The sequence below is a fragment of the Symphalangus syndactylus genome, chromosome 19 (genome assembly GCF_028878055.3).
Source record: "Symphalangus syndactylus isolate Jambi chromosome 19, NHGRI_mSymSyn1-v2.1_pri, whole genome shotgun sequence".
Classification (NCBI taxonomy): Eukaryota; Metazoa; Chordata; class Mammalia; order Primates; family Hylobatidae; genus Symphalangus; species Symphalangus syndactylus.
In genome coordinates, this window is record NC_072434.2 from 65,839,499 (window position 1) to 65,859,209 (window position 19,711).

Here is a 19,711-nt window from a genome sequence, read left to right on the forward strand (position 1 = left end):
ATTTGTTTCCACTGAAGAACAGATTATTTTGCTATTAATTTTAGTTTAAAATCTTGAGCCAAGGAAATAAGAAAAAAGACACTCTTGTCCCTGGTTGAAGCATTTTTGCTTTCCTGTACCTTGCCAGCCTATAATTTTTGCTCTCCTATAACTTGTCAAACTTAACCTAAGGCTAATGTAAACCTAATCCTGCTTTCTTAGGCAGTGAGAGTGGAGTTGTCTTCTTCTTCTTCTTCTTTTTTTTTTAATAATAAACTGAAAATAAAAGTCCAAAAAGAAGGCCAGCCATGTCCTAGAACTTTGGGAGGCCAAGGCGGGCAGGTTGTGTGAGTCCAGGAGTTCGAGACCAGACTTGGGCAACATGGTGAAACCCCATCTCTACAAAAAATTAATTAATTAATTAAAAGTGAAAAAAAAACTGTTAAATGAATTTGTGCTCCCAAGTCCATTTGTCATTTTATTCCTGCACTATGATGGACTTACAGAAGTAGCAAATAAGGTAGAATACTGACTTTTCTGGAACAGTCCTCTGGCCATGCACATTAAAAAAAAATCCTTCTTATTAAATGATGCTAATGTTGCTGATTTATTCTTCCTTAAATTAGGAAGCCCAGTAGTTAAAGGCCTAATGCATTAATCTGTTTACCTGGTACCATCACAAAACTGTAACTCTTTCAAAGAGTAGGACTCTGTTAAATATTAATGTAAAATGATAGAACTGATAAATATTTAATAGGCCAATTAATCATTAAAAATTAGCAAACCTCAGCATGAAATTCAGGCCATCGTTTATTGCAAGAACACAGAGTAATAGGAGAATGTGTTGTGTAACATTTACTGTTTGTGGCCTAAATTACTTTGTACTTTGTCCATGTAGCTCAGAATATTAAGCAATTTTTAAAAGTCTGCTTCCTTGGGTCAGTGTGGTGTGCTTGAGTTCTGGGAATGCAGCAAAATGAAGTTTAGAAATAATAAAATTGACCAATGCTTCCTATTTCTGTAGTTGGCCATTGTAGGGTCAGTGTTTACTGATCTTTGCTCACTGTCCTGATGAGCTAAGCTTGATATTTTTAGTGGAATAACTTGTTTGTATCAGTCCTCACTCCACATTACGAAAGAATTGTGGAGAAGCTTGCAGAAAACTCTTGGTGTGTTTTCTTTCACTCAGGAAGTGCTTCTCCAGGAAACTTTCAGAGAGGGAGATTTTGAAGCTGAACAGTCGTGCTTGGACTCTGAGCCTCACTGCTTACAGGCTGTGTGGATTGGGCCCTCCCAGTCCTATCCTTTCCAGCTGTTGAGAAACACAGTTTTTGTAAATCATGATCACTAGACTTTTCAGTCCCCAGAACCTGAGTTTGGATGGTTCGGATTTGAGATAACAAGTCTGTTTTCTGGTGTAAGAACAGCAGTCTCTACCAGGCTTCAGGGATTTCTTAAAGTAGCAGTAATGACAACAATATACAAAAATAACAGCAAGAATCATGACTCATTGCTATTGAACACTTACTACGTTACAGGCACCGTGCCAAACCCTTTACATGCGTTTTCTCTTTAATTCTAGTTCCCTTTCCAGACTGTGGGTCACAACCCATTATTGGGTTCTAATATGAGTGTACTGAGTCCTGACTAACACTTTTAAAAGAAGTATAGGATGGAATAAAAGATATCAGAGTAAACTATAGGTAGAAGGGTTAAGAATTGTCTTGCAAAACTCTCTCATGTGTACACATGGGAGGGTATTAGGAAACAATGTAAAATGTAGTTTTCACTGCGGGTCATGGTGGAAAATGTCTGATAGCCATTGAGGCGGGTAGTGTTTTGATCCTTGTTTTTCAGATGAGGAAACTGAGACTGAGAGAAGTTGAGTAACTTGCTCTCGAGGTCGCATAGCCAGCGTGTGGCCAAGTGAGAACTTGCACTCTGGCTGGCTGTCAAAAGTCCCTGAATATCAGCCGACTACACAACTCTGCCACCTTGTTAAAGCCATTTTCGGGTCATTTGGCAAACCTGCATTGGGCCCCAGTCACTGTGGGTGGGCTGGGGGGTCATGGGTGTCAGGGGCTGCCCTCTGAAAGAAGCAGGACAATTGTGCTCAGTAAAAAATGGAGAAGAAGAACAGGTATCAGCTTTGGCATAATGAAGATTAGCCTGAATTTCATGTTCATTATCTCTGTTAGAAGCAAGCTGAAAGCATCTGACAGTCATTTTTCTTTCTTAATGAAAAGAACCAAGCAGGGGCCTGGGGAATGCAGGTGTCCCCTCCCTGCAGGCGTTTGTGGCATGCCTTTCAAGGCAAAAGTTCCATGTCCTCATCTGGGGAGCTTCTGACATGCGTATATTGTTAGGGGACTCCAGCAAGAGTCTTGGATGGATTTGCCTTAATTAGGAGAAGCTCCAATGATTGAAACAGGAGGATAGGGATCAGGAGTGGATGGAGTAGGAATACATTCACATTTCTGAAGAATTTGCCAACAGAACTCCTTTACATAAGGAGATCTCCTTCTACGTTTGCTTTTTTGATTACACCTGAGTCATTTGTAATATTTTCCAGAGGGGCTTTTAGGGGTTGGGCAAGAGGGAGTGGAAGATGGCACGGCAAAGTACTACAGGTCTTTTGCCTCTTTCTCATCAAGGAGAAGGAGGAGATGCTTCTGCCGGGTTCCTTCCTCATAGCCTCACACAGCTTTCTTATCACTACACCCAGTGAGTAAGCGAGACACCCCTGGAAAGCCCGCAGCTAGGGCGGGCAGCGGAAGATGGATTAACAGGAGACCTGCGGTGAGATCCACCCGGGCCGGGGGGGTCCCCCTCTGGCTTCACATCGGGCCAGCGGACAGCCTTAAACAACACTGGTGCCTCCATCTCAGGTGCAGCTTAGGCAGAGGGAACTTTTAAGCTCCCCTGGGGTTTCTAGTGTGCAGCCAGTGGTGGGAACCACTGGGCTAGGATTTTCCAGGGGAGCAAAGTCGTAACTGGCAGGAGTTGCGGATGTGCCTGGAGACCAGAGTGGCCTTTAAATCGTCGTGAGCTTGGCCTTAACCTCCCTGAGCATGATTTTCTGATCTTAAAGTTAACAGGTTCTACCAAGGGACTTTAAAGACTCTTTGCAGCCCTCAAGTTGTTTAATTCCCTGGGCACTTTCTTCTCCCTCTCTCTCTCTCTCTGTCTGTGTGTGTGTGTGTGGTCGGTAAAGGCACTTTTTCACAAATGTCTCTCAGAATGCCCTCTCTGATAGAACCGCTGCATTGGCTTTTTTTTCTTTTTTTGGCGGTCGGATCACAAGGTTAGGAGATCGAGACCATCCTGGCTAAACAGTGAAACTCCGTCTCTACTAAAAATACAAAAAAAAAAAAAAAAAAAAAAAAATTAACCAGGCGTGATGGCAGGCGCCTGTAGTCCCAGCTACTCGGGAGGCTGAGGCAGGAGAATGGCGTGAACCCAGGAGGCGGAGCTTGCAGTGAGCCGAGATCGTGCCACTGCACTCCAGCCTGGGCAACAGAGCGAGACTCTGTCTCAAAAAAACAAAACCAAAACCAAAAACAAAACAAACAAACAAAAACTCATATTGCACATGCTGTGTTCTAGCTTTTTTGTAAGTGAACTCGTTTAATCTTAACAGTCACTTAAAGTCCATTTCTCGAGATGTCCTTCACCATGCTTTTTCTAGTTTATCCCTGCCCCTGAGTGAACAAGGCTTTGTGTGAGACCTTGCCGAACTGAATTTGAGGCAAGGATTTGGCCACTGAATTGTGTTTATCAGGCCTCATCCACTTCTAAATATGTTACATTTCAGACCAAGGAGGAAGTGTGTCTTCAGAGATGGTGGTGCACGGTATTCCCCTCGAGTGAGTGTGATACGTGAACGCACGCTTATCGATCCCTTGTGAGGAGAGGTCATTCACTTTACATTGCTACCCAAGAGACAAGCCCTTCAAATACAGATGTTGGAGGAGAGACGGCAGAGTGGAGGTAGGCAGGAGTGATCTCAGAGACCATGACCCCCCATACCTTTCTCTCACTGTCCTCTGGAGGGCTGTGAGTCACTGCATGGACTAAGTGTGCTGAAAAGCAGTCCAGCACAGCCCAGGCTACTGCCTTTGGGAATTCAATTGGTAGCTGCCCCTCCCAGCCTCTGCTGTTGGTCATGTGGGACCACCCAGCCAAGAACAGAGTGGGAGACTAGGATGTCTTATGTCCAGTAGGCACTAAAATTCTCGTGGCCGTAACCTCCCCTGAGAGGAAACTGGTATGTGGGTGGAACACACAGACCCGCGTCAGCCTGCAGAATGTCCCAGTCAGTGAATACACTTCAGAGCAACACGGCCACATCTCAAGAGCTCTGCTTCCCTTTTTGTAGCCTGTTGCTGGTGTTTCTAAGAGTAGGTGGTCTCCAGAGAACAGAAGCCAGCTTCTAAAAAAGCGTTAGGCAGTCCAGGCTCTGTGGCTCACACCTGTAATCCCAGCGCTTTGGGAGGCCGAGCCAGTCGGATCACCTGAGGTCAGGAGTTTGAGACCAGCCTGACCACTATGGTGAAATCCCATCTCTATTAAAAATACAAAAATTAGCTGGGCATGGTGGTGGATGCCTGTAATCCCAACTACTTGAGAGACTGAGGCAGAAGAATTGCTTGAACCGTGGAGGCAGAGGTTGCAGCGAGCCAAGATCGTGCCACTGCACTTCAGCCTGGGTGACAGAGTGAGACTCTGTCTCAAATAATAATAATAAAAAAAAGCCTTAGGCTTCTGTCTTTCTCTTCTGCTAGGATTTTCCAGGTCCAAGTGTCCCAAACAACAGATGCCTCCAGGCAGATTTAATATGCATTAAGGTTTACAGAAATGTGTCTCATGTGATTCCGTAGGAGCATACACCAGCTATTGTGTAATGTGAGGATACTTGTCCTTGAAGGATAAAGCACACTGGGTCTCCACACAGTGCCGTTCAAACATGGGGTCATGAGAAAGCCCAGGGAGTCTGGAACCAGGGCTGTGAAAACATTTTAATGATTAATTTCAAGAAGCTTTTCAGATAGTTAATTTTTTTCTGATTATGAAAGACATTTTTAAAAGTAACTCATACTCTTTGCACAGCTTGAAAAACATAGTAGAGATTAAAGAAACACATAAAAATTCCTCACTGGGTAACAGCGCCCACCAGGGCCTCTCGGGGGTGGGGGGACAAGGGGTGGGAGAGCGTTAGGACAAATACCTAATGCATGCGGGGCTTAAAACCTAGATGATGGGTTAACAGGTGCAGCAAACCACCATGGCACAGGTACACCTATGTAACAAACCTGCACATGTATCCCAGAACTTAAAGTAAAATTAAAAAAAAATTCTTCATCATCATACTATTAAAAGGTAGTCTGTGATAACATTTTGTTTTGTTTCCAGTATGGATTATATGATATTGTATAAATAGTATTAAATTCCACCATTTTCATTTAATGGCACATGGCAACCAGCTCTGTCTTTGCAAATCCTTCATTTGCGTGGTTCCAGTGTTTCCATATTAGTCCATCCTGTGACTCTGCAATAACTTGTTTAACCATTCCCTTATGATTAAGCATTTAGGTTGTTTTCCATTTTCTCTTACATAAATAATAAGCAGCTTTGCAGGTCGGTATCTACATTTCCAAAAGTATTCTTAGGAAATGCTAATGCAGCATTTTAAAGGCTCTCTGTATATATTGCCAAATTGCTTTCCAGAAACCTTATGCCAATTTATATTCCCTCAAGGTGAGCATAAGCGTGCCCTTTTCATTGTGCTCTTGCTGGCATTGCTATAATTTTTACTAATTTAGTAAGTGAAAAGTAATGTCCTATGTAAGTTGGTAATTCTTAGTGTATGGCATCCTGTCTTAGTCCCCAAATTCTAAAATATTCATATTTGCAGCAAATGTTTGAGGGTTTCCTAGTGCTAATCTCTGAGATAGATGCTAAGATTACAGAGATGACCTCACTGTGTCTGCCTGCAAGGATCTCAGGGCCAAGTGGGATCAAGGCTTTAGTAGGTGGAGGGCTGCAGCTGCAGGCAGGACATCAGACTTGCAGGATCCCAGTGAGAAAGAGGCACTCTGGGCAGGATGTGTGTGTGTGTGTGTGTGTGTGTGTGTGTGTGTGTGTGTGTTTGGGAGCAGTGGATGCTGAAGACTTGCTTGATAAGAACTGGATCCAATTGCGGGAACCATGGCATGGTCTTTCTTTATAAGAAGAGTGATTAAATTTTGAAATATGACATTAAGGAATATTCATTAGCTTGTATGTCTTAAGAATAGAAAAAATAACTTTTGGTTTGAGATCATTTAACTCTAGTATAATGGGAAATATATATTTGGTCTTTGTCTCTGGTTCCTGGCATGAGCTCCTAAGCTCTTGGAATTTGCTGAGTGACAAGGGTAAGAGGAGTTTCTTTTGTCATTCATAGCAAGCCCCTTTCAATCATACCTGACTTTATGCTAGTGAGATGACTTGGGGAAAGAGGGGTGTCCCCAGACAGCTTTGGTATGGGAGCTGGTTCTCAGAAAGACTAAGCCATGATTAGAGGGTTGGGACTTACAGCCCCACCCAGCCCTCATCTCAGGGGAAGGGAGAGGGGCTGGAGGTTGAGTTCAGTCACCAATGGCCAATGATTTTATCAATCATTTGCATGAAATGAAACCTCCAAAAAACCCCTGAAAGATGGGGTTTGGAGAGCTTCCGAGTTGGAGAACACATTGAAGTTCTGGGAGGGTGGTGTACCCGGAGAGGGCATGAAACCTCGGAGAGCCCCCATCCCCATCCCTTGCCCTACACAGCATTTCCATTGGGCTGTTCCTGAGTTGCGTCCTTTATAATAAGTCAGGAACAACAGTAAAGCATTTTTTGAGTTCTGGGAGTCATTCTAGAAACTTGTCAAACCTTAGGAGGGGGTTGTGGGAACCCTCAATTTATAGCCGGTTGGTGAGAGGCATGGCTGGCCTGGACTTGGCTGGCATCTGGCATGAGGGGCAGTCTTGTAGGACTGAGCCCTTACCTAACGGATCTCTACGTGCTTCTAGTAGTGAGTGTCAGAATTGAATTGAATTGTTGGACACCCAGTTGGTGTCAGAGAATTGCAAAATTGGTGTTGGAAAAGACATCATGTATTTGATGTCACAGAGAATCTAATAAACTAGACAAAAATTATTTTTAAGATGTGATGTTGGGATCATACCTGTTATAAAAAATAAAGCAAAAAAGGCAAAAGAAGAAAATTTATTATGAAAAACAAATAATGTTTACATCTTGGTGAGGAGCTTCCAGATTTATTGCTATAAATGTATACACATAGCTATGTGTACAGATGTTTTTATGTAAATGGAATCATACACACACACACACACACACATATATATAAAATGTACCTTGTGCTTTTTTCACTCAGCAATACCTTGAAAAGTATTCAGTGTTAATAGATATAGACTCACATCCTCGTTTTTTTTCAGACAGGGTCTCACCCTGTCACCCAGGCTGGAGTGCAGTGATGTGATCTTGGCTCACTGCAACCTCTGCCTCCCGGGCTGAAGCCATCCTCCTGCCTCAAGTCTCCTGAGTAGCTAGGACCACAGGCACACACCACCACACCTGGCTAATTTTTGTAATTTTGGTAGAGACGAGGTTATATCATGTTGTCTAGACTGGGAACACCCTTTTTTAAAACCTGAATAATGATTATTGCACATATGTCCCATGTATATTTAGCCAGTCTCCAGTAGGTGACTTTGAGCTTTCTATAATCATGTAGAGTCATTGATACCAAGTCAGAAAAATTGCTATGGATTTAGAAACAGAATAGTCTTGTTTATTTACTTATTCCCTTGACTTATCACAAAATAGTTTGAAGTTGCTTCTAACAATTGTGAGTATAACACAATATCATAAACACATATGTAGAAATCCAGGAGCAGCAAAAGGGAGGCACCAATCCTGCGACGGAGATTAAGCAGATGAAGGGGCCGGGACGCGGTGGCAGCAGGCTCGAGGAACAGGCTCCCAAAGGCTTGGTGGCTGTGGATCTAATTTGAACTGCTGCTCTGATCTGTGCCCTTACAAGTGATGTCTTTTATAGCCCATTGCCACGGCAGGCCATGCAGGCTGTTTCCACCTCACTCTCAGTGGTCTTGTCCTTCTGTGGTCAGCTGGTATTTAAGAACTCATCTTGGCCTCTATTCTCACCTGACTGTGCACTCTCTCTCTCTGGCTATACATAGAGAGATGGACTATATAGGAAGAGATATATATTCTCTACATCTGTATCTACTTCCTGTCTCTGTGTGGATTTAGCCATGCATCTGTGTGTCTATATAGACCTGTGTGTGTGTGTGTGTTTGTGTGTGTACACACATTCATATGCGTCTACAGAGAGAGAGACAGGAAAAAAGGGAGGGAGACTCTATTAGTAGTTACATTTTAAGTTTCATACATCCAATTTTTTTTGCTTGTCAAATGCCTATATGGATCTCTGAAGGTTTCAAACAGACAAACACCCTCAGTTGTGTGTTTCACAGCACCCACCCGCCCCACCGTTATTTCACTTCTCTCTCTGGGTGCTCTAGTCCTAATTTAGTATTTACGAGATGTGCACACATTCATTCATAGCAAATCCTCAGGATTATTTCCTCAGAGCTGAGCCCCTTATGTATAGTGCTCCTCTTTCTCCTTGCCTTTTCCCCTTCCTTTCCTTGCTTCTTTCATCTTCAAAACTCCATGATTTTATCCCGTCACTCTTAAGTAAATGTCATTGGGGCCTGCATTTCAGCAGACCGCGGAAAGGTTGATTACCAGCAGGGGGCGCACTAAGCGTCTCAAGCTGATTTTGCGTTTAGGAAAGACCCTGGAATCTTTTTCTCTACCTATGTATTTATTTTTATCTTTCCAACTTTTATTTTAGGTGCAGGGGTACAGGTGCATGTTTTTTATATAGGTAAATTGTGTGTTGCTGGGGGTTTGGTGTACAGATTATTTTGTCAGACAGGTAATAAGCATAGTACCTGATAGTGTTTCAATTCTCACCCTTTTCCTACCCTCCACCCTCAAGTAGGCCCCCGTGTCTGTTGTTCCTTTCTTTGTATCCATGTGTATTCAACATTTAGCCTCTACTTATAAATTAGAACATGTGGTATTTGGTTTTCTGTTCCTGCAGTAATTCTTTCAGAATAACGGCCTCCAGCTCTATCTATGTTGCTGCAAAGGACATAATCTGTGTTTTTTTTTTATGGTTGCATAGTATTCCATGGTGTATGTATACCGCATTTTCTTTATCCAGTCCACTGTTGATAGGTATCTAGGTTGATTCCATGTCTTTGCTGTTGTGAACGGTGCTGTGATGAATATACGCGTGCATGTGTCTTTGTGGTAGAATGATTTACATTCCTTTGGGTATATACCCAGTAATGGGATTGCTAGGTTGAATGATGTTTCTATTTTAAGTTCTTTGAGAAATCTCCAGATTGCTTTCCATGGTGGTTGAACCAATTTACATTCCTACCAACAGTATATAAACATTCCCTTTTCTCCACAGCCTCATCACCTGTTATTTTTTGACTTTTTAGTAATAGCCATTCTGATTGGTGTGAGATAGTAGTTCATTGTGGTTTTGATTTGCATTTCCCTAGTGATCAGTGATAGTGAGCATTTTTTCATGCGCTTGTTGGTCACGTGTATGTCTTCCTTTGAGAAAACACTGGAACTTGCTGAATAGCATATTTCACTGTTTGTATGTCTAGTAGAATGTAATGGAAATTTTAATTTCATGCATTATTAAATTTATTTTAATGTGTACAATTTATTATTTTAAATAACTGAATTAATAATTGCATTTAAACTTAATTAGGATAATATTTTTTTACTGCAAATAATGCTTTACACCAAAATGCTGACAATGATCAGATTAGGTTGAGAATATATATGATTATAGGTGGTGATTAATATTTTAGGAAGTAACTAGAGCTGGCATTTGGGGGTGTTGCGGACGATTCTTAGAAATCCAGACAATTTGCTCTTTTAAACGCGGCCTTGTGGTTGTCTAACAGTGAGAATAGATGACTAACTGAATTTGTCAGACTCCCTGCCTTCTATCATAATAACGACGCAGAACTGCCACCGTTATGTGTCTTGGAAATCTTAAATTCTTCAGCTCTCACACACAAAATATTGAACGGAAGATACTTGGAGAGCCAGGGTCCGTTCAGCACAGGGCGGTTGGGTCGGCTTCCATTCCTGGGTCCACAGCGCCCTCGTGTGGTATGTGCCCAGCCTTCCTGGCTGCCTCTCAAGCCAGGGTACCCATTGATCCTTACTTCCCAGTACAGTAGCTGCCTTCCTGGGTCACACCCCATCGGAGGTCACGATTTGCCAGGAGGTTAGCCACCTGCTGTGGTTGTCTTGTAGTTTTTCGCAATAAGTTACTGGCTAGGAGTGCTTGTAATAAGTCCTGAGTAGGACATGGCGATTCCATTCTTTACACATGATGTGTACACGCAGTTTTCCTCAACTGGTTGGTTGGACCGTGGCATTTATTTCCACAAAGCAGCAATTTCCTAAAGGATGGTTTAGAACCCAGTGCATCCATGGAGACCTCCTTACTTTAGTCTGTAGCTGTGGTCATGCTCTGTAGGAGATTTCTGAGTTTTGAAGACCCGGTTAGGTACCGGAGAACCATTTGCATTTGCTGAAGCACCACTACAAGCCCGGGAGGGGGTTGGAGGCGCTGGTTTACCACTGAAGGAGGACCAGATATGGCCTGGTCATCAGTGGCAGAGGGAGAAAAGTTATGGGGTTAGTCCCTACCCACTGCTGTGCTCTGCCTCCTGCAGAGACTTCAGACCTCTTATGTCTCCTGCCCAAGCGAAGCAGCCAGGGGAGTAGGAATATGTTTCTTTGTTCCTAACTCAAGATGATTTTTTCTCCGAATTCCTTAGACTCACAGTCTATGGTTGTTGATTTATGGAGGCAGTAGTGAGGCCCCGTACCCCAATGCCTCCTACCTTGAGACCTGGACAGAGGATTGCCCTGTGAAATTCAAACCTTAAATCAGTAGGTATCAGCAGAGACAGGCACGGTGCCTTAAAGATAAAGAATACAGATGGCCTCCCTATTCACGGAGGGGCCTGCAACCCTTATATAGCTCTACATACACCCCCTCCCGAGTGCAGATGCTTCTTGACTTACCATGGGGTTACCTTCCAATAAACGCATCGTAAAGTCAAAAAGTTGTAATCTGTCTGGATATATGTATTAGTCTGTTCTCACATTGCAATAAAGAAATACCTGAGACTGGATAATTTATAAAGAAAAGAGGTTTAGGCTGGGTGCGGTGGCTTACACCCTGTAATCCCAGCAGTTTGGGAGGCCGAGTTGAGCGGATCACCTGAGGTTAGGAGTTCGAGACCTGCCTGGCCAACATGGCGAAATAATACAAAAATTAGCTCGGCATGGTGGCACGTGACTGTAATCCCAGCTACTCAGGAGACTGAGGCATGAGAATCGCTTGAATCTGGGAGGCGGAGGTTGTGGTTGCAGTGAGCCGAGATTGCGCCACTGCATTCTAGCCTGGGCAACAGAGTGAGATTCTGTCTCAAAAAAAAAAAGAAAGAAAGAAAAGCGGTTCGTGGTTCTGCAGTCTGTACAGGATGCATAGCGGCTTCTGCTTCTGGGGAGGCCTCAGGAAGCTTCCAATCATGGTGGAAGGCAAAGGGGGTCCAGCTTCCTACATGGCAGAAGCAGGAGCAAGAGAGTGAAGGGGAAGTGCCAGACACTTTTAAGCAACCAGATCTCGCAAGAACTCACCCACTATCCCGAGAACAGCAACAAGGTGATGGTGCTAAACCATTCATGAAAGATCCACCCCCATGAATGAATTCCGTCCCGCCAGGTCCCACCTCCAACAGTAGGAATTATAATCTGATATGAGATTTGGTGGGGACACAGATCCAAACCATATCATGTTATACATGTATATGTAATATTGAAGGAGTTAAGATCACATGACCCCAAAATATGCCGCTCCAGCATATTGACTTTTTTGAGTTAAGGACAGCTGAAAAACAGAGGTGCAAGAAGATCACTCTGCCCTTCCTTCTGTTTCCTAAAAGCAGGAGATGAAATTCCTGTGTAAAAGATGTCTTCCAATACCAGAAGGAAAGTGTCATGCTTATCATCAAGGACAAAAAGTTGAGGCTGAGGGCAATCTGTACAAACCCTGTCAAGCCAATCCTCATCTTCCCTGTCCCTCTCTACCCAGTTAAGTACCCTAGTCCTGCCACATCTTTGCCCAGTTCTGTATATACGTGTTCAACTCTAATTGCGTCTTCATTTTGTCATGAAGGTTCCAGTGCCACGTAAAAGTTATATTAAATAAATATGTATGCATTTCTCTTGTTGATCTATCTTATGTCAATTTAATTATCAGGCCCAGCTGAAAAACCCTAAGAGGGTAGAGGTGATATTTTGCCTCCCTACAATATAATCCATATAACCACCTTATATATGTATATATATGTGTGTGTGTGTGTGTGTGTGTATAAAAACAAATCATATTTTATATATATAATACAATCTCTATATTCCTCATATATGTTTCTGTATATGTGTGTGTGCACATATAAACATATATATGGTTAAAAGCTGGGTGGTTAAAAGTCCTACATTCAGAATCAGTAAGATTTCAAACCCAGCTGCTTTACATCCTCCAGTGTGACCTTGAGACAATTTTGTATCTCTCTAGTCCTCCATTTCTTTGGGTAAAATGGGGCTCATGATAGCGCCTCCCTCAAAGTTGTGAGGATTGAGTTCATCCCTGAGGCAAGTGTTGGTGGTGCCCACGTTCAAGGGTGGGAAGGCAAGGCACAGTCAGTGGCAGTGGGATCAGGACACCATTAGCAGGCTGCCTGTCTGTGAAGGTGGCAGCAGTGAATGTGTCAATCATGACTGCCTTCTCTTGGGTGATGTCCCCACTCTTCAAAGGACCTTCAGATTGTAACTTGGGTTCCACTGCAGCTTAGCTATAAGGAAAGTGTGGGCTTGTCTTGCATTTCTCATTGTATATATACATTTCTCATTGTATATCTACACATCGACTTTCCTGTTAATTTATGACTCTCATGGCAAACTGCACCCTATAGAAGATCTGTCATCTCTGCGATGATGGAATCAGGGTTTTGAGACTGGGAGTCAAGAGGTGGACCTGAACTTGCCAGCATGCTGCCTCCCTTTGAGTCCTCTGGGAGATATTTCTTGGTGTTACCTTGTGCTGCTTTCTTCTGCTATAATAGTTTCATACTTAATATGAGCTGAAGAATAAACAGACTCAAAGACTAATGAACCCACCATTATAAAAGATAACTTTCTCTTTTCTCTTAGGATACCTGGGATGAACTCCTAATTGGTAGTGTAGAAGTGAAAAAGGTAATGGCATGCCCCAGGTAAGGAACCTAGCTAGGCCCCAGGACTGTGGTGTGGCCCACTCATTGGTTCCTAAGCATCACCTAACCCTTGGTTATTGCCTAACAGGTGTATTTTGACAACGGTGGACCCAGACACTGGAGTCATAGATAGGAAAGAGCCACTGGACACCCTGAAGAGGTAGAATACCACCATGGCCAGTGTATTTTAAATATTATCTCCACCCCAGAACTACCTATGGGTTTAGGTGCTATGTCTGCTTTAGGGAAGATATGACCTTTCTCTCCAGAGCACCTTCCACTCTACCTTCTGACTGATTTGTGTCTATTAGTTAATGAGAACACTGTTGCTTCCTCTCTTTTTCTGGATGGATCCTCTAGTGCTTCGGATAAACTTTTTTTTTTTTTTTTTTTAGAGGAGTCTCACTCTGTCCCCCAGGCTGGAGTGCAGTGGCGTGATCTTAGCTCACTGCAACCTCCACTTTCTGGGTTCAAGCGATTCTCCTGCCTCAGCCTCCTGAGTAGCCGGGACTACAGGTGTGTGCCACCATGCCTGGGTGATTATTGTAATTTTAGTAGAGACAGGGTTTCACCATGTTGGCCAGGCTGGTCTCAAACTCCTTGCCTCAGTGATTCGCCTGCCTCCCAACATGCTGGGATTACAGGCATGAGCCACCGTGCCCAGCTTTGATAAACTTTTAATTCTATAATACTACATTTTGAAATTTTAATATCTCTCATATCAATTTTTAATAATATTTATATGTGTCTTTCCAAATTTAGGCCTCAAACACTTTATCTAATCATGTTTATTGCAACTCAAATTCCTTTATTAGAATCAATATCAAGGAATATGAGAACAATTGAAACTGCATAATGAAATATTAGAAAAAATGAATGTAATAGGTTGCCAGAGCTTTTTAACCAAGGAGCTTCTTTTATGCTAAGGATTTCTCTTTTGTTTTGTTATTTAAAGAAGTTTGGCTGACTTTAGTTCCCAATGAAGATAGTGATTTAGGCTTAACATTCTTTGGAGCTGTATTCTATTTTGTTTCTCTTTCCTCTGTTTTGTGGATTGTTTCCAATGGGTTTAGCTTTGAGAAGAGGTTATTTCATGATGCCTTCAGATTTACAATTCTATTTTGTTTTTGATTTTTAAGATGTAGTGATAATTATTTAAGATGCTATAAAAGTTATTTTTTTCTTTAGACAGGACACTGGAAAAAAATTAACTTCTGCAGTAGTCCAGACCCATCTGCCAACTGCATGTCTGTCTGAATTTTTGTTCACCATTGAACCCCATCTTTGGGCTTATAAACCTGGAGGGGGTTGAAAGCATGGTGCTTAAATGCACTAAACAGAAGATTTGTAGAGTTCAGGGCCATTCCATTTTGAGTTTTAGGGGCATTTGTTTCAATGAGTTGTGAAGTTGAAGGTACCCATATAGACAAAGTATTTATTTTATACTTACACATAAGTTTTTTTCTTTTTGGACTTAAACTGAAGCCATGGAGAAATTGCGTAGACTTTCAGGATACTTCTAGAAAAACTAGAATTATTTGCAGTTTGACTAATTGTCCACAGACTTCTCTATCAACATTTTAGAAAATTCTTGCTGTGTATTTATAAATAAGTTGGAAGGCAAACTTGAGTTCTATTGAGAATACTTCGATTATTATTTCCTTTTTGTGTCTGATGATTGAATTTTTGCTTGTTTCAGCTACCGCCTGTGTGATCCTTCTGAGAGGGAATTATACAAGTTGTCTCCGCTTTTTGGGATCTATTATTCAGTGGAAAAAACTGGAAGCCTGAGAGTTGGTGACCCTGTGTATCGGATGGTGTAGTGATGGATCCACTAGGGTGATATGGTAAAGGGTCAGCTTTGCTTCTGAATACGCTGTCTTGAAGCCATTGCTGCATTTTCTTGTGTTAATGTTTTTGTTTTTATGTTATGCTGCTTTAATTCTTGAGAGAATGAGCAGTTTTGTATTCTGATCTTTGGAGTTGGAAAATGCCCTTAACTTCTGTTCCCTGCAGTAATCTGTGTACTCCTACCTCAGCCTTCTCCACCCCTATTTCCCATTTAATGGTAAAATGCTGATGGAAGAGGCTCAGCAGAAAGACAGGTATATGTTCACAGCTCATTACAGAATATCATTAAGGAATAGGGTAATGAAGGTGACTGATTCTCAGAGTTATGTATTTATTTTTTCTGTCTCAGATAGAAGGGGAAATGTTTAAATTATTCAACATCAACTTGGGAAAATGTTTAAATTGAATGCTTTTTATCAAATGTATTTTTAAAGTATAATTGAAGTTTCAAAAAAAAAATCAGTGCATCATGGTGACTGGGTCCTGAATCAAGAGTTAGAAAATAATGTTCTCACATTGATTTCATTGTGTCCAATACATCCCTGACTCCTGGAGGCAAAAGCCTAACTCCCAAATTAAAGGAATAAGAAAGTTGGTCCGAAGACCTCAAGTTGGAGATTTTAAGCAAGTTCTCTCATAAAATCCATGACCCAGTTCCTAAAGTCACCTCATCCCCAAAACTCTTGACCATCCTTCTCTCTGATTCTGGCCTGAGCTTCTCATGTGTGTTACTTGCCTTTGTAGTCCTGACACCCACAACCTGACCGTCCTTAAAGACAATGTAACATAGTGGCTTAGAAGGTCTAGATCTAGCATTAGATAGACTTCGGTTTGTAATCCAAGCATCTTCCTAACTTTGTTGAGATGTTTAACTTCTCTTTAAGTCTCAGTACCGTTATCTGCAAAGTGGGAATAATAGTACTTACCAAAACAAGCAACAAAAGTTATCTTGAGTATTAATTCATATAAAGTTGCAGCATTGCAACACAAATAAAGTGCTCAGTAAATATTAGTTATGTTTTTTATTGCCATCATTCCATCTTGATCCAGTCTTAGGTTCCATAGTGGGTATAAAGATGACACAGACTTTGCCTTTGAGGTGGGCAAAAAGGAACTACACTTCTATTGATGACTGTTATGACTAGGTATTTGCATAACCATAACCATATTTCATCAGTTCTGAGATCCTATTCTAACATCTCTGATATCAGTCAGCTTCTTATAACATTCAGGATGCCTTTTGAAAAATGTCAGTGATGCATAAAATTATCAGTGATGCATAAAATAATGGTGCATCTTACAATTGGTATATCTTGGATTTGATGAAATACAATAAGTATTAATACTAGAGAGGAAACTGTGAAGCTCCTAAGTGCCTGGCATTTCTAAAAGCCCCATTTAGGGAGAGTGGACCCAAGCCTGAGCCATCTAGCTTGAGTGAAACTGATCCTGTGTCCTGCTGTTCCAGTCATGATTGACTGGACCTGGATCAGTGTGTGAGCCAAGGGCTTTCATGTGTTCTCGGCATCTGAGGGAGCCCAATGGCTGTGAGATACATTAACAATTGAGGGTTTTCCATATCACTTGGTCACAAACTCATCCAACCAGATCCTGTTTTGCAGTGGATGGAGGCAACAAAAACATCTGTGGTTCACTCAGCCTCAATTTCCAATTGTCTCTGCTCCCCAGAAGGCCTTGTGTAATCTTTATCTGTGAGAGGATCTCTGTGAGATAGATATGATAATAGGCATTTTATGGATGAGAAACAAAGGCTCAGATAGGTCAGCTGATGTAGGGCCTGGGAGCTGATGTGAGTTAGAGCTAATGGGCCATGCTTTCTGCACAGCACTGCACCATACATTTATATGTGTAACCTCAATAAGTGACTCTTTTGTGGGAGTTTGAATTATTTATGAACAGTAGGATAAACAACCAAATAACCAGAGATTCTTATTATTTATTCAGGCTTCAGCAACCAGGAGGGATTGACTGAGATCTTAACAACAGCGGCAACGATACATCAGCAAATCCTTATTATCCAGCCTTCAACTGGATCTTGATTTTTGACTTTTCAAAGTTGTGTATGCTCCAGGTTAATGCAAGGAAAGTATTAGAGGTGGGAATATGAAAGTATATGTATAAATTTTAGGTACTGAAGGCTTTAAAAATAATTAACATCATCAAAAATACTATTTTGAATGTTACCATGGCTATTACGCTTTTACTTCCTGACTTTAATATTGATGAATAAAGCAAGTTTAATGAATCAACTAAAAAGCTGCAAAAATGTTTTTAAAATGTGTGCCTTTTATTACCAATCAGTCTATGTTTTGGGAGAAATGGGAAGCAACAGATCACTGTGTCCTGATGTGCAGGACAATTACCATACTCACAAATGCCAAATATTGGTCTTTACGTGGCCGTTGAGTCCTGTTGACTTTCCACTCGTGCTTTTTACTCTAGCATTATGGAATCTGGGCTGTACTTGAGTATGGAAATTCTCTTATAGTTTTAATACTCTATTACACCTTTACTAAGCCATATAAAAGTAATCTGTTCGTGTGTAACTGCCAGATATACCACCTGGAATTCCAAGTAAGATAAAGAAGAGGATGTCATTTAAAAGAGAATGGAATTTTGAGAGTAGGAGTGCAAGGAAGACAGCATGAACTTATTTTTTTCAGTGCAAATAATTTTTTTGTAACAAAGAAATGAACAACTTTGGTATGAGCTTAAGCAAAAATACTCACTGAAATAGTATATGGATGAATTCACCTACTTACAATTTTATGGTTTCTTTGCAAATAATAAATGTGAATCTCAATCCTGCTTTATCTTTGGTATTTATGAGTCTTCTTCCTGGGTTTTTCTCTTTATATTAGAATTTGAGTCACTGCAATTTATTTTTCCTTACCCTTTCTGATTGCCTCCAGAGACACAATCTGGCTCCACAAACACTGGCTTCTGTCATTGGCAGGGGGCGAGGGTGTTGCGAGCTGCAGGCGCACAGGTGGCCTGTCTGGCAGGATGGCCAGTGTCCGCAAGGGGCCTTCCTAGTGGTCAGTGAGGAGTGGCTGTTCCCTCCTCCTCCATTTTCCTTTGCTGGGTTCTGGGACTGAAATTCACCACCATCCCCCACACCCTGTGAGGTAAAAGTGGTTAAGTGAGCTGTAGGCCTGGGTAAATTCTGGAAGTGATGAAATTGAAAAATCAGAACTTTAAAGTCAACCATTAAAATAGGGAAGCCATTTTTTCCTCTTAAATTTTCAAAGAGGAATTCAGGAGGGAGATAAACAGAAACGCACATTTGGTGCCCCGGAGCTGCCTTTCTGAGGAGGATCAAGTCGTGCCTCCTGCTGAGCTGTGTCCTTTACAGACAGGGTGTGACCTGGGGTTAGAAGAGAAGAGAATAGAGCAGAAAAACAGGACAGATAAGTGTTCAGGCCAATAAAGGCAGAGCCTCCCTGAGCACTGAACTGCTCTGCAGTGAGTTGCCAGCTGGAGGAAGAGTGTTGTTCTTTTCTCTTGGCGAACTCCCGCTTCTCTTATCCAAGGCACCCTTGCCCTGCATGGGCAATTCTGGCTGAGTCTTGAAATGTACACTCCTGGCTCAGGGGACCATGGCTGAGCTGGGGATGACACAGACTCTCCTTGACCAAACTTCGGTCTCTTCTGAGCCGTTTTCTTCATGAGACCTTGCCACCCTACTCCCTGCAGAGCCCAGTTTAGCAAGAATCCTGCTTAGTCAGTTTCCAGAGTATTCTCCCATCCTTAATATCTAATCACCCTTGATGTCTGCTCAGATTCCTCATCTGTCACCCTCACTGTGTAAGTCCTTGCCTTGTTCAGTAGAATCCTGTTAAGTGGGTTTATCAAGAATCCTCTACACTTGATGTCTCCTCTTAGTGATTTTCCATTCACTGACCCCGAGGAACTTTGCTCTTTGGCTATAAATCCCAAGCTGTCTTTGCTGTAATGCAGTTGAGCCTAATCTCTTTCCCCTATTATGATGCCCCTGTTACAATAGCCTTGAATAGTCTTCTTTACCTTTTTAACAAGTGTCTGAGTAATTTTTTCCTTTAATAGCTTGGTACATCAAACAGGAGCCTGACTCCTAAACCAGGCTGTTCAGGGTATGCTGACATTGTTGTCTGGAATATAACCTGATTTGGAAGTGACAAGTGACTGAGGTGAGTGCCTGCAGGACCAAGTGACATTCCCTTGCTTCGCCGGAAGCAGCCTGGGGACCTTGTGCAGTGCTAAACTGAGCCAAGGCCCTTGCCAATGCAGCTCCAGCTCGAGGCTCCCTGCCGGTAGGAGTCGAGCGGCCCCGAGACGCATAGAAGGCGCTCTCAGACGCCCATTGCTGCTCTGAGCTGCCGCCGGGAGAACTCTGGCCTTGGCTCGCCGGCGCAGAGGGC

The 19,711-nt window shown here is 42.3% G+C and overlaps 1 protein-coding gene across 4 annotated transcripts in view; it reads left to right on the forward strand.

The window, feature by feature from the left end:
* Window positions 1–18,124, forward strand: part of MTARC2 (mitochondrial amidoxime reducing component 2) — a 36,378-nt gene extending 18,254 nt beyond the window's left edge. For 2 of the 4 annotated variants that reach the window (XM_055235365.2, XM_063613950.1), the window contains 4 exons: window positions 13,378–13,439; window positions 13,528–13,599; window positions 15,139–15,293; window positions 17,256–18,124. In XM_055235365.2, the coding sequence (XP_055091340.1) occupies window positions 13,378–13,439; window positions 13,528–13,599; window positions 15,139–15,262 (258 nt within the window). In that variant the 3' untranslated portion in view covers window positions 15,263–15,293; window positions 17,256–18,124. Of the gene's footprint in view, window positions 1–13,377; window positions 13,440–13,527; window positions 13,600–15,138; window positions 15,545–17,255 lie in introns of all 4 variants that reach the window. The other 2 variants (XR_010114783.1, XM_063613949.1) reach the window with 2 other exon arrangements.
* The last annotated feature ends 1,587 nt before the right edge of the window (window positions 18,125–19,711 follow it).